At 42.3% G+C, this 14,770-nt stretch overlaps 1 protein-coding gene across 2 annotated transcripts in view; it reads left to right on the forward strand.

The window, feature by feature from the left end:
- Positions 1-14,770, forward strand: part of ASTN1 (astrotactin 1) — a 299,335-nt gene that overhangs the window by 99,085 nt on the left and 185,480 nt on the right. For both annotated transcript variants that reach the window (XM_057727657.1, XM_057727658.1), the window contains exon 2: positions 4,145-4,332. In XM_057727657.1, coding sequence (XP_057583640.1) covers positions 4,145-4,332 — 188 coding nt within the window. The remainder of the gene's footprint in view (positions 1-4,144; positions 4,333-14,770) is intronic.

Below are 14,770 nucleotides of genomic sequence, written 5' to 3' on the forward strand. Positions count from 1 at the left end.
CCCGCAGCTCTGCCAGCACGCATCACCCTGCTGTTCCTTTACACACACTGTTCTCTTCATCTCAAACTGCCTCCCAACATTTCTTCCCATTTTATCCCTTCCCAAGGGTATATGCCCAGCCAAGCTTCCACCCTCTCACCCAGCACTGCTGTTACTGTTTAGAGTACTTACTCATGGCTCTGCCTTCAGTTTCTTACTAGACCAAAAGCTCCTTGAGAGCAGAAACCATGTAGCACAACTTGCTAAATGTGGCAAATAGAGTGTCCTCCAAGGATCTTTGTTGTATACAAGAATAACCGGCACCCTGGTTTCTATATATTTCGGGTATTCCGGAATTTTGGAGGTGCTGAGATCTGTGAGGTTTATGGAGGGGAAGAATGGAATGAATGGGATGCTAAAAGTGAGGGCAGCCTTACATTTCTGGAGATATCAGCCCCACAGTGTGATGATGGCTGTGGTGCTCATGCCACCTGTGGTATCTTGAGATGACTGTGCAGCCTCCTGTTGGCACTTGTTCTGTTCAGTATGCTGGCAAAGGCTCTGTTTGAGCCTCATCTACAGCCTCAGGAGGGCTTGGACTAAAATAACTATTTGATCACCTCCCATATTTGCTCCTTGGGTGTCCTAGGTCAGGCTTGCATTGGCAAAGCAATTTCTGAGCATTTATTCCTCTTGAGCTATTCTGCTGACGTCCAGACCAACGTGATTACACTGATGTTCCAAGCTCTGATCTCAACCCCACTGTGATGAAATTCACAAGACATATACTGTGCCCTGTGTGGTTTTTCATTGGTTGACCCAAGCCAGATATAACAGAAGTAAATAACTTCCTGGTTTAGCATTTTAGCTCTCCCATGTCAGATCTTGCCAGGGGAGGGGGGGAAAACCAAGGAGGAAACTATTATTTTGTAATTGTCTTCGATCTAAAATGTGACGGGCACCTTCACCGGCAGGTATGGTAACCTCCTTCCTTTGCCCTTTGTCCTCTATGATGATTCTGGTCTGGGCAGAATCAGGATATCATTTTCCAAAGGAATTTGGCATGAATAACCCATAGATAGGTTCAGAGGGCTGGCCTGGAAGCCAAAGTTAGAGATTCTGTGCTCTCAGCCCACTTCCCCATACCCCCACTGCATCTGTTCTTTCTTTCGTACCATCACTCCTAGAACCTTGGAACAGGACTCTTTCCTTCTCAAAAACAGTTTTGGCTTCCAGTGGGTACAGGGTTTCTTCTGGGGCTGATGAAAAGATTCTAGAATTAGAATGGTGATGGTTGCACAACTTTGTGAATATACTAAAAACCACTGAATTGTATATATTGAAAGGGTGAATTTCATGGTATGTGAATTATACTTCAATTGCAAAAGAACTCATGGAAAACTAAGACTGTGCAAAAAATTAAAATACTACAGCATAAAAACTCCTAAAAGACCTCATGGACTTTCAACTCAAGTGCTGCCTCTCTTTATGCATGTTCGAAGGTCATGGTGTCTGATGCATGTTTGGAGGTGGAGGGGATCTGATAGAAATTCATTCATCTGTCTTAGTCCCTGTTCTGTGTCAGGCTAGGGTGACTTTGGTCTGGGTATTTACTTGTCTTTGCTTCCACAGTTAAACAGAGGTAATGAGCCTGACCTCCTTGATGAGGATCTCCTGGGAAATAAAAGGCCAGTTTGTCAAGTGCTTTAGAGGTAGGAGGTGCTGGATTCCTCTTAAATAGTTACATAAAGGGCTGAAGGGGCACCCGACATGTGTGGAATAAATCCCAGGGTGGGTTAGAGCAGGTGCAGGCAAGAGGCTGGACGTGTGTTGCTCTGGGAGATTTAATCATGGCATTAGGTCCTCTATTAGGGGCTGTTGCTGCTTGTGATCTTTATGTCTGTGGTGAGAAGACGGAGTTTGGTCTCTACTGCAATGGCAGGAAACAGACTTGGGAGAGAAGGGTGTGTTTTCCAGGAGGAATCTTCCCAGTGTTTGATGTGGAGGCTTGATGAGTGGTTAGAAAGGGTAAGCGCTGCTGAGTGGGGTTTGTGATTGCAGGACTTGTGATGAAGCATCATGTGGCTTCATGGTATAAGCAGGTACCCACGGAGGTGCGCCCGAAGGTTTCTCTTCACCTGGAAATCTGGAAAGACCCCTTACAGAAAAGGTGAACTTGGGAAGCCTGTGTTACTGCCTCACTTAACAAATGGAGCTGTGCCTGGGGAAAACCAGGACCAGGCTGCCGGGGACCTTCCACTCCCACACCCTCTGCCCACCGTGGCTTCCTAGATGCTTGCACCGGTCACTGACAGAGCGTGTGCAGCTTACCAGCCCAACAGGAAGACTGAGTCCTTCAGGCAATTAGGGAGAGAGGCGAAGAATGAAGAGGACTCTGAGCACCTTGTTTTTGCTGCACCCTATTCCTCCTGCACCCTCCTAAGTTTATTCTCTTCCCTGGTCTGTAGGATGGTAGGATGAGCTAAGGAATCGTCACAGTGTCTTTTAGAGACAGGCTGATGACCTGTGGCTCATGAATCCTTCTCACTGACTAGCCAGCATTCTTCCTCCTCCTTCTCCGTATTCTTCTATCCGTGTCTGAATGTCCGTTCCCCACTTCTCTATTACAGGAAGTCCACTCACACTTCAAGGCCCAACACCATAGCATCTTCTTCTTCTGGCAAGGCTACGTTCCTCCCATCTTCCACCCTTTACCCAAGCAAGGTTTCTCTTTCCTTCTTCTGTTTCCACAAAACTTCTATGCACGTGGCATAACACTTTACACATTCATTCACAGCGGGTTGCTTTGGAGAACTTGTTGAGGGCCTCATTTAGATTAGTCTCTTAGTGCCTAGAATGGTGCCTGGTGCAACATAATACATGCCTAATGTGTGTCTGTTAAATAAATTAGTCAATAAATATATAAGTAAATAAATACAGCAGAACATCATTTGTACCCTCCCACAAACAGTGAAAGATATTTATAAACTTTATAAATTTTTAAAATTGCTTTCCTCTTATGATTGTGGTACTTGATGAGAATACTATTCTAAATGCATCTTATTAAATCTTTTTTATGTATATTGAATTTTTTTTGGTCAAAAGTGATAAATTTTGGGGAAGAAGCCATGCCTTTCAAAAAAAAGTGAAATTTTATAAGGCAGTGCTTTGCCAAAGTATGTTCAGCAGATACTGTTCCAAGGATGATAATAGTTGTTAAGGAAAAAATGGTTTTAGGGCCAAATGAAGTTCAAGAAAGCTGGGTTAATCAGATTCTTTCTATTGTGGGATGTCTCAAAGCTTTGATATGATATTGCTTAGGAATATTAGAGAATGGGATACATAACAGTATACTTTTGCAGCACAGTTTAACACCTACGGTATGAAGTGCATTGTAGGTTTTGGTATGTTAGTCACTTGTCAATGATATTTCAGTGCCTGGGTCTAGAGCTCTGAAAGCAGGTGAGTGCTTATGTCTGTGATAAGGGCCCACTTCTTCACTGCCCTCTCATGTATACCATCTTTGCTCTGAAAAAATGAAGGGTAAAATTAAAGGGAATTAAAACATTACTTTACCTGCCAAAGCAAGTATCAAACATCTCCAGTGGACTATGCAGCAAATGATGGTAGTTTTAGAAATAACCTGCCAGCTCCAGTTACTCTGTGGTAACCTCCCAGGACACTTCTATAAGTGCCAGTTCTCTGCACAGTAATTACCAACTCTCTCCTTGGTAGATTTACTGGTGTCTGAGAGTAATTGCTAGGAAACTCACACTTTCAAATTTACAAGAGGCAAACAACCTCCTATTTACCTCAGGGGGTTATCAGGGTCTTCACACTGTGCTGAGTAAGGGATGCCATTGATCATAGAAATATGGGGAAGAACTTGAATTTTTACCTTTGTATTTTTCTCAATGGGTGAGAGCCTGGGCTGCTAGTTTATGGAGCAAAGACCGATAGGGGGATAATTCTGTTCTTCTCAGGGCCTCTTCCCATCCTTGAGATTTGGAGCAGCAGCAAGCCTGACTTAACTATAGTTAGCAACCCTTTGTTGTCTTTATCTGACACTAGCTAATTGGTACCAATGTCTAGGAAGGAGATGAAAAGGAGATCTGGATTGGTCCAGTTGGAATTCTGACCTGTGCCTTTGGTGTCTATCCTTTAGAGATCTCAGGGAACACAGAGGACATCCCTCTGGTGCGCTGGAGGCAGCAGTGGCTGGAGAATGGCACTCTGCTTTTTCACATCCACCACCAAGATGGCGCCCCAAGCCTCCCTGGACAAGACCCGACCGAAGAACCCCAGCATGAGTCGGCGGAAGAGGAGCTGAGAATCCTCCACATCTCAGTCATGGTAAGAGCAGCCCAGCTGTAGCCTCTCAGGCTATGGCTTATACTACCTTGATGTTAAGAATCTGGCTGCCATAGACAGAGCTCTGTAGGACCCAACTCCACTGTCTGATCATTGATCTTGTTAATAAGTAAATTACCTATTTATATGTCTCCACCTGTGGTGTAAGTAAAAATTGCAGTTATTTCTACAATACTGTTACCATCTGTTCTAAGAATATGCCTAGACATGGAATAACTTTTACAAACCAGAGACAGTATCAGATGTGGGTAGTAGATTGTCTTAGAAAGGAATTATTCAATTAGATCAGAATATCTTATAATACAAGGAGGAGTCAAAAATTATCCGCATTCCGATTACATTGAAACGTCTGTTGGCTGCACTGTCTTAGTGCTTTCCGTTCAAATGCTGCTGTCTCCCCAGTCACTGCTGTGCAGGTGTGAACATGTTACATCATTTCATTTGTAACTGCGGTACGAGCAAAAATGGATGCCCCACTTGTGATCTGCAAGAAAGAAGAGCTGTGTACAGTGACATTTTTTTGGTTTGAGGGTGTGCACATCTGCACACTTCTGCCCACACTGTCAACGCTCTGCAAAAACTTCCTTTTGAGGTGTTAAAGCATCCTCACTATAGTTCTGATCTTGCTCTATCGGACTTTCACCTGATTGGTCCCCTGAAAACAGCCCTACGAGGATGAAGATTCACTTCTGATGAAGAAGTGGAGACAGCAGTGCATTTGTGGCTCGCAGCTCAGACTAAAACATTATTTAATGAGGGAATACGAAAGCTTGTTGACAGATGGTCAACGTATATTGAAAAGCAAGGAGATTATGTCGAAAAATGATGTATTTGTCTTTTCTGAAGTTAATTAAAAGAAATTCTACAGCCAGAGTGCAGATAAATTTTCACTCCCTCTCATAGTTTCTCTATAACTGTTTGCTGAGGGACTGAATTGCCAAGCCGCTTACTGCTGCCGCGCCCTCTTCTCCCACTTGGAGAAAGTCAGTCCTGGCTTTCTCTCCTCTCATGATAAAGGCTGTGCCAGTAGGTACTTGCCTCACCCTCTAGCCCAGCTCAGAAATGTCACCATCAGCATCCCTTCTGAAATATCCCTTCTGAAAATTAGAGAAGTTTTCCTAACATTCTAGGAACTTGTGTTTTAGAATCTCACTAGAAAGTAAGTGCTACGGTGGTAGGCAGGGGTTTTGTGTGGTATTATTTGGTTCATTTGGTGTACCGTCAACACCTGGAATAATGCATTCACATAGTTAATGCTTAATAATTATTTGTGGAATAAGTGAATATATTTCCCAGTAGAAATGAAAAATGCCTGATACACTTGGTATTTTTATTAATACAATCAATACATCAGCTGCTCTTAGGGTAGCCTGAGAGCAGGTTGAGACTTGACTGCTCATCTGCAGGCCATACGTATGGGAGGGGATGGGCTCTTTCACTCTTAGAAAATTCAACAGAGAACCAAATGCAGTCTTGGTCTAAACTGTAATTAATCTATTACTCTAGTACCATCACTATGTGCTGTTTAGTTTTGTATATTAAATTGGGGAAAACTGAGCACATTTTAGATATATTAAAATTTCCATTACCTAAATACTTAGCATGGAAAATATCCCCATAAACTCTCTGATAAAATCTCAGAATGCAAGCCTTCTGTTTCTTCCTCAGCCAGTGTCTCCATGAGTAACGGACTTGATAGATTAGCTGCATATGCACTAGTTCCTCTGCTTTGTTTAAACTATGTGGTTGAGAAAAGAGTCCTTGAATAGCAAATGGTAAACCTCAGTGTCCAGATATGCCAGAAAGCGAGCAGGTTTCTGTGAGATTACTGTGCCTCACATTTACAAATTAATTGAGCTTTATAACATGGCGTTTAGAGTACTGGTACCTCCTTAGTCAAAGTCCAGTGTTTCCTCTCTCAGGGAAGCTTGTCTTCTTCAACGTAGCTTGTAGTTTCCAGATTGTGGTGAGATCAGGCTGATCAGCAGAATCAGCCCTGTCATTGACTAGGGTGACAGACGTAGGGGTCACATTATATTTGTAGTTATAATATGGTCTGATTGAAAAGGGCACAGTGATGGACTTCTCACCAGCATCTGTATCCTCCCATCAATGTGGGAAGCGGTCTCTGTCATGGATAGTTTTTGTTTTGTTTCTTTTGGTCTAAGACCACTTCAAAGATCTAATCTTTGTAACACCACAAAAATGTTTAGGGTGAAGAGAACTGTAAAGAGATTCCCAGGAACTAAGGTAGGGTATGATTGTGTCTGAAAGACCCTGAGTATAAGAGGTTAGGATGGGCAAGGTGTCAGAAGGTGTGTTTCGTGGGGGTTGGGGAGTGGTGTGAGCATCTGTGGAAAGACAGTCCAAAGCTTGTCCTAGCTGGTACATCATATCTTCAGTGTAGCAAGGACCTCACCTTCTATCCTCAGAATGAGATGCTCCAGTAGATTCTCTAGAGAAGTGTATGTGTGTGTGTGTGTGTGTGTGTGTGTGTGTGTGTGTGTATGCGTGCACGTGTTTGTGGGGATGGGTGGCTGATCATGGATGCCAAAGAATTTGAGGAAATAGATGGTATCCTTAAAATGTAATAACCCCTGTGAAAAGCCCTACATTGCTAATGCTTCTTGTTGAGCCCCCCTGGGCAGGAATTAATGAGCAGTGGACACTGAACTGGAAAGAGAACAAAAGGCAGCCTTAAACCTGGGACTCTCGGAGCTCTTTCCTTCATATGCTAACTGGTTACCCATGGCAGACCAACACTGACGATCAGTTTTCCAAATAAAATGAAAGCGATTACTCCTTCAGCTTGACTTTAGTTTGTTCTATGTTATTTCCAACTAAGTTGGAGGGCGCAGAGGTTAAAAGGGCTTGGGCAAAGGGTAAGGGTAGGCAAGTCTTGTATTTATCTCCAGCTTGCCTTCTCAGATGTGGATGGGCCCATGTGGATGGGCCTGTGGCTTCTGCAGGAGCCCAGGGCCCCCGAGGTGAACTGAAGATATAAGTACTCCCTCCCATCCTTGCAAAGACTGTGTGGTCAGTGGAGTCTCCTGCAGCCCCTCTTGCCATCCCGCCTTCCTCCATTCCTCTTCCATCCACCCACAGATACTGCCCCTCGCATCCTTTATATTCTATCCTAGAAACAGTTTCAAAGTCTGAAGTTGTGTATCTGCCCTCCACTTAGAAATCAAGCCTGAGGGTATCCTGTTTGAAGATGTCGTTCCCAGAGTCTCTGATGGTTTCTTCTTAAGAGACTCAGGGATTGGTGGACTTTATGTGATACACTTTATGCCACATCCTTTGGAAGTAAGTAGGCAGCCACTTGAGGCGTCCAGAATGACAGCGTTATGAATGTTAGAAGATTGCAAGATCCTTTGACTAGTGACAGTGCTGGGCAGCAAAATGCACTTAAATGAAATCTTATTACCCAAACCCTGTTAGTTATGAAATAACAATAGCAGGGCTATTTTTCATTAACTATAACAGTCAATACTGATTCAGTTTTTAGTTGGATCCAAATAGCATAATTCAAAACAGAGGAAAGTTAAGGTTATTATCAAAACATGAATATACCCAACCTTTTCTCTCTTGTGAAGAAAATGTATATTTAAAAGCTTAACTGATAATCCTAAATATTACCAGTGTGTGCACAGGGAATTAATGGTTCTGTGAACACCTTAAAGTTTACAATTCTTTCATTTTATATTTACTCTTTTCTCATCCATATTGCCTCAGTGCAGGGACCTCTGTTTATTTTTATATTTTGCATTGACTGTGTTTTGTTTTACTCACAAAATATCAATATAAGTAATGAGAGAATGAGATGCAAAGGAAAACCCTTTTTTTGTATCCTTTTCACATTGTATGGATGAGAATTGGTAAGTTCTCTCTTACACTGTGCCCAGTATAAATATACCATCAGCAAAATTGTGGGCTTACAGAAAACCAATACCTCAGCTAGGAACTTGGCAAACTAAAACTTTGAAAAACCTTCTGCTTTTCTTATTTTTCAATCACATCCTAAAATTTTTGAATTATTTTTTCCAAAGAGGTTCTATTTCTTCTGTACATAGAATAATTGGATTTCCCTCCTGAAATCTTATATTATTGCTTTGAGGGTCACACGATGTATTTTAACCTCCTGCATGATTCAAATGTCGCTAAAGAGATTTATTTCGAATTTTGCAAGATAATTGATGTTTAAAACTACAAAAGTACACAGGGATACTCTTTTGCAAACTCTTGAACAAATGAAAGAAAAATCATCAAATGAGAACTGATATGTGAGCTTAAACCAGAAGTCAAGGAATTCTTCAGTTATAAGCAAGTTGTTTACTCCATTGAAGATTAGGTTTTAATAGGACTTTGCATTAGATGGTCAGACTCTGTGTGGATTTAAATTTCCATATTGTACTTCTGTTCATTTACCATGTGATTTACATTTTTCTTCTTAAAGTATGCAAAAGAATTTAATGGTGCATAATATAATTTTAATGTATTATCTACATATTTCATCTTTGTAATTAAAGACTTCCTATATGCATATGGGTTTGTTAAGTATGCTTCAGTTTCAGAGAGAGAGAGAGATATGTGTGTATATATATATATTAGTGATAACTCTCACTGGTAGATAATATATTTTGTAGTTCAGCCTTCTTAGGCACAATTCACAGTTTAGGAAAAAAAAATAATCTTTGAGCATTTGTCTATCCCCCCATTTGTGAAGAGAACCCATCAGTCAAGCCTGAGTGCTGCTCAGGGCCACTAGCTCCGGCTGTGCAGATCCCACTAGCCAGTGTCTGCAGGTTCCTGTGGCCTTCAACTGCTGGCTCTTCAGGGGTCCCCAGGCTCCTTGTTTCTGGGAGGCCCAGGTGAGCCCAAGACACCTAGTTTTCTTTTGGGAGAAACAATGTACGAAACAAGGTTCAGGAAGCTCCATTCTGGGGAAGTCACACTTGGGGCTGTTAGTACAAAGCCCACAGAACACACGTGTGGAGAACCCTAGGATTGTGTTTCCAGGACTGCAGACAGCTTTGTTCCAGAGGACGCATCCTTGCTCTTACTTGAGCATCCTTACTCAATCTCAGTTCAGCTGCCTAAGCGTCACGTATTATTTTCTTGAAGCTGTCTTCATTTCACTCCTATAGCTCAGCCAGTTCTAGGGCAGAGAAGAGCAGTTCTAAGCATGGTCATTGGTCATTGCTGTGTGCCATCAAGACTGTCAGGTACTTATTAAGTGTACGGGGGCATAGGAGAGAGGGCTCGATGCTTTTTCTTTCAGCATCTTTTACCTTCAACAAACCTGTTACAAAAAATATGTTAGGAAATTCATTCATCAGAGTCACTTTTGTATCTTTTTTGTCCATTGATATTATTTGTTTAGTTGAAGAGAGGGTACCCTAATTTATCAGGGCTAGTTCTTCTGATCTTTAACAAACAGATAGAGGGGTTAAGACATCTTGTGTTACCACAAAGGATAGAACTAGAGTAATAAATTGGAATGTACAAAAAGACAGGTCCTGATTGGATCCAAGGAGCTTATCTAGGAACTCAAGCCATCCACCATGGGGCTAGATTGACCTATTGGCCATACTATCCACTGCCAAAGCCATCTTTGTGTTCTTGGCCTCCCATTAGGAAAAATGGGGGGCAGTTCCTAAAATAGCGAGACCCCTAAAAACAAAAGCCCTTTGTTCTTGGGTTGTCTCTGACAGTCTGATGTGCCAAAGATGGAGCTTCCAGGGTCCATTTGAAGGCTCTTCCAAGTGCCAAGGGAGAGTTGGCTTGCAAACTTCCCCTAGCTGGCAGCACGGTGTGGCTGTGCATCTCTTGTCAACATGCATTAGGTGCAAGTACACGTGACTCCATCAGCCATTTCAGTTGCTCAGCTGTTCCATCTTGCTGGCTGCCCTCCCCTAGGTCCTGTAGAGTGGGAACTGGGGTGCAGTGGAAAGAAACACTGCATTTAGTTGGAAGGTGGTCTTCAGATCTCCCACCTGGCTCTACCACTTCATCTAATCTGTTGTCCTTTTGGGAAGCTTCATTACCTCATCTGTGAGATGAATGTGTTGGTTAGGCTTTTTAGCTTTAAAGAATGGAGATCCACTCAGACCTTCTTTGTAATGGAGTTTTACTATAGAAATTCAAGTGGAGGTAAGGGAGACAGAAATATTCTGATTCAAAAAAACAAATCTAAAAAGCAGAATTGCATGAAGCCTGGAGCTGGTAGCTTGTGCTGGATCCAATTCATCTTGTTGGCCCCCAGCCTCAGCACTTTGTGGTTTGGCTTTTTGCACCTGTTTCTATTGCTTTTGTTGCCATGAATGAGAAACTTTGTCCAGTCTATTTTGTAAGTGTTTTCCCCATTTTGATGCTTTAATAAAATGTTTGTACTATCCATTCACTCATCAAGTCGCCTCACTGATGACCTCGCCTGACTCCTCTCAGCTTTACAAGGTTTCCAGTTTTGTTCCTGTGGCTGCCAGCTTCCCTGCTTCCCCCCACCCTTATTTTAACTCAGGGAAACAAGCAGATGGGCCTCACTAGTTACCATAGTTCCTGTATGTTCAGAGACTTTCCTATCAAATCATCCCAGAGGTAACGTCACCTTAACCAGCCTCCTGTTGGCTGTAGTTGCGGAGAGGTTGGCTTCAGTGACCCAGAAAATGGCCACTCTTGCTCCAGGCACAGCTTGGAACCACTTCCTTTGGCAGAGGCTGAGAAGTCATGAGTCCATGATTCACTTATTTAATACAACAGGCAACTACAATCTAACCTGTAGAGATATTAGGAGGATTGAAAGATTTCATCCCCACCACCATCATCATCATCACAGTCAATGTTGCACTTACTATGTACTTACTATCTAAGTACTTTCAATATACGTTAGCTTATTTTTCATCTGTATCAGAACATCATGAGGTAGAGTTTGTTCTGTCTCATTTTACAGGTGAAGGGACTGAGGGCCAGACAAGCTAAGTAACTTACCTGAAGTCAAACAACCCTAAAGGTGCACAGCCAGGATTTGAATTAAGGCAGTTGTCAGAATCTGTATACTCTAAGAAGCAACCAGCTCATATCCTGGCCCATAGTGAGTGCCCAAGGTATATTTAATCACATGTCCTTTTCCCAGCTTTTGTTGTTTTGGCAACGTCTGTCTGCTGAGACTCATCTGACTGTGTCCCCATTGTTACTTCAAAGCCAATAACTCTGTGAGCACTAGGACCCACAACCAAGGTGGGATACAGATCTGTCTTTCTGTGGCAACACGAGGCAGCTGACCCCAAAAGCTAAGAGTCTGTTCCGCTCGGCTGACCCCACCTGCTAACCTTGGCTTCAGCCACTCTACATCACAGCTGGGAGTGGGTTTATTGTCAGAGAAGGGAAAAGGGAAGTTGGGGACTTCCAACTCTAAAACTGTGAAAGTCATGTAACAATAAACTCAGGCCTCTTCATATTCATACTTTCACACTTTTGCAGTAGATTTCTAGAAACTTAAAAAGCATTTTAAAAGCATTATTGACCTATCATTGAGTTAAAAAAAAATCATCAACTCATGCATTCAGTTATTGATTCTTTCATTCAATGATATGTCAGGCTTCAGGTCCTTTTTTTTTTTTTTTTAACTACTAAGGAGATTGAAAATTAATAAGACAAGGTTCTGCTTTCAAGAAACATTCAATCATATTAACACTTAACATTTGAGGCTGGCCTTTGGCAGAACTGAGTGCCAGGTGGTTCCCTGTTCCGTTCCATTCTTTATATCTTCATTGCAATTCTGTTCTTCTCTTTCCTGAATCTCATAGAGGCCTTCAGTTACCACCATTTCTCCAGACAGCAAGGAAAATAGCTAAGAGGCCAGATTTTCACAAGGATATGAATGTCTTTTAACAACTTGATGTAATATTCTGTTCAGCAGTTTAGCTCACTTAATATAGATGCCAACAATTTACTTTTAAGTACTTAGTTCTGAAAATCCCTGAAGATGTTTTTGAAAGCAAGAGTCATAATCTCTGTGGGGTTTAAATCAATGTTAAGAGCTGGTAATATTCATAGAAATGAAGCTATCCCTTCATTCATCGTGTCCCAGACAATGTATGGGATAATTTTGTAATATCAATCAGTTTCCATAGCAGCTTTGTGAAATAGTATTAATTCTTCCATTTTTTGGATGTGAACACTGAGATGTAGAGAAAGTAAATCAGACCCAAGGTCACACAGGCAGAGCCAGGACTCAAGGCATGTATATCTGACTTCAGACTTTACTCTTCTGTAAGACTGCAGCTTGGTGGCATGAAGGTTGGCTGGTTTCTCCAGTTTTGCAGGCTGTGGAACAAATGTGCTTCTTTGGGCTAGCACAGCAGAAAGCCTCTGCCTGATGAAGGTTAGGAGGGCACATAGAGAATTGGGCAACATGTTGTCATGTGGGAGTCTCTGAACCACTTCAGAAAGTGAAGAGCTAGTTTGGGCAAGAAGATCAAGCATTACAGAGGCCTAGGGCTGGATCTGAGCAAAGATCATTGAGAAGCCCAGAAGCCAGTGAAGACTCTAAGTTCTATGGCATAGTCCTTTAGTTCTGTGCTCTAGCTATGGTAGTTTATAGCAGTGGTTTTGCTATCAGAGAGACCAAATTAAATCCTCGTTCTACCACTTACTAGATTTTCTAGTGACCTTGGAAAATTTGCTTAATCTCTCTAAATTCACTTTTCTTATCTATAAAATGGGAATGATAGATTCTACCTCATAGGGCTGATATGATGATTAAATGAGACGATTCTTATTAAGCACTTCCTACAGTGCCTGGCCCATGAGAGGTGCCTAGGTAAACTCTTGGGATGCCGTGTAAGCTGACTGTAACAATTTCTGTGTGCAGTGTGTTACCCAGGGGCCTGTACCTTAGGGAACCAGGAAAGCAGGTGGGATCATAGCAACCTCTTACAGGAGTCTAGAGGAGTTTTGCTCAGGGAAAAGACCAAGGCAGTTAGGGACGTCGGGGCCACAGAAGGTGCCCGTTACAAAGCTGGTACGTGGTCATGTACATCCAGGGCATTGTTGAGTCACTTCTGTTTTATTGTTTACAGGGTTTCCTAGCAGCTCTCCTGTGGTTTAGGGTGATAATATCGGCTCCAAACTTCCCTGGAAGAACTTCACTAATTTATTTACTTTTTTCATCAAACCACATGATGTCATTAGGGGAATTCCTTTTCTGCCCAGGTATCCACAGATACAAAGATTGTTATTACATTCACAATAGGGAGAGGAAGGCATATAATGATGGGTGATGTTCAGGGTCAACACTGGTGGAAAAACTCAGAGATTCTTGTTCTTAATGCTGTTATCTTTCCTCCAGATCATGCTGTCTTCCCTCACCTTCTGCCCCTCCCTAAAGCTTTGGGATTGTCTCACAGACCTGAAATTTATCCTTAAATATGACCTCAAACCTACACCCATGGGCCTTGGCTGGAGACAAACTAGATTTAGGTAGAGTAGATGGAGCCAGCTGTGCCCACAGAGAGACCCCCTAGCTTGGATAATGGCAGGAAATTAGGCCAAGGATCTGTAAAGGGACAAATGGTAAACATTTTCCGCTTTTCAGGCCATTTAAGCTTTGTTGCAAGTATCTAACTCTTGCCGTTATAGTACCAAAGCAGCCATACACAGTGTATGAACGCATGGATTCATATACTGTGTTTCAATAAAATTTTATTTATAAAAACAGGCAGTGGGCCACATTTGGCCTAGAGGCCGTAGTTTAGTGAGCCTGATCTAGTACATTCTCCTCATTTTGTCTACAGAGCCCAAACAGAGACTGGACTCTTAATAACTTGGTAGGAGTGACAGGGTTCTATTTGCAGCGTAAAAGATAATAGTTAGCTAGTTCTTGTTAGACTCCCGTAGATTGATTATAATTGTCACTTAAGGAAGGCATTGATAAAGACTGTTCTTGCTATAATTCAAGGCATGCGGTATTTACAAATTCAGGTGAAATGTACTCACATTAGCCTCTCTTGAGAGGTATTGATGGGTTTCATGGAGACAAAAGTTTATGAAAACAAAAATGTGCTTAGACTTGACAAAAGAAATATAAACAGGATACTGACTAGCAAACATGCTGCTTTCTCTTCCCTGCGGCTCCCGCTTGGTTCCAACTTTGCCGTACACAGTAGACGTGTATGAAATGCCTGTTCAAGTTAGAATATCCCCTTAAAGCAAAATACCTACTGTACACATACGTGCAGGCACGGAAATAGAACTGTGCTTCCAGACACGTCACGATCAAGTTGGTGATACGGTAAGACTTTGTGAGTTGTGGTAGCTCTCTGCCTTGTTGAGGAGGCTGAGGGTGGACGAAGCATTTTAAGACCTCGCCTCCTAAAATCAGCGGTGACCCCCTCATGTATCTGCTAATGTTTACTCAGAG

This window comes from Hippopotamus amphibius, chromosome 3 (assembly GCF_030028045.1).
Source record: "Hippopotamus amphibius kiboko isolate mHipAmp2 chromosome 3, mHipAmp2.hap2, whole genome shotgun sequence".
Lineage (NCBI taxonomy): Eukaryota > Metazoa > Chordata > Mammalia > Artiodactyla > Hippopotamidae > Hippopotamus > Hippopotamus amphibius.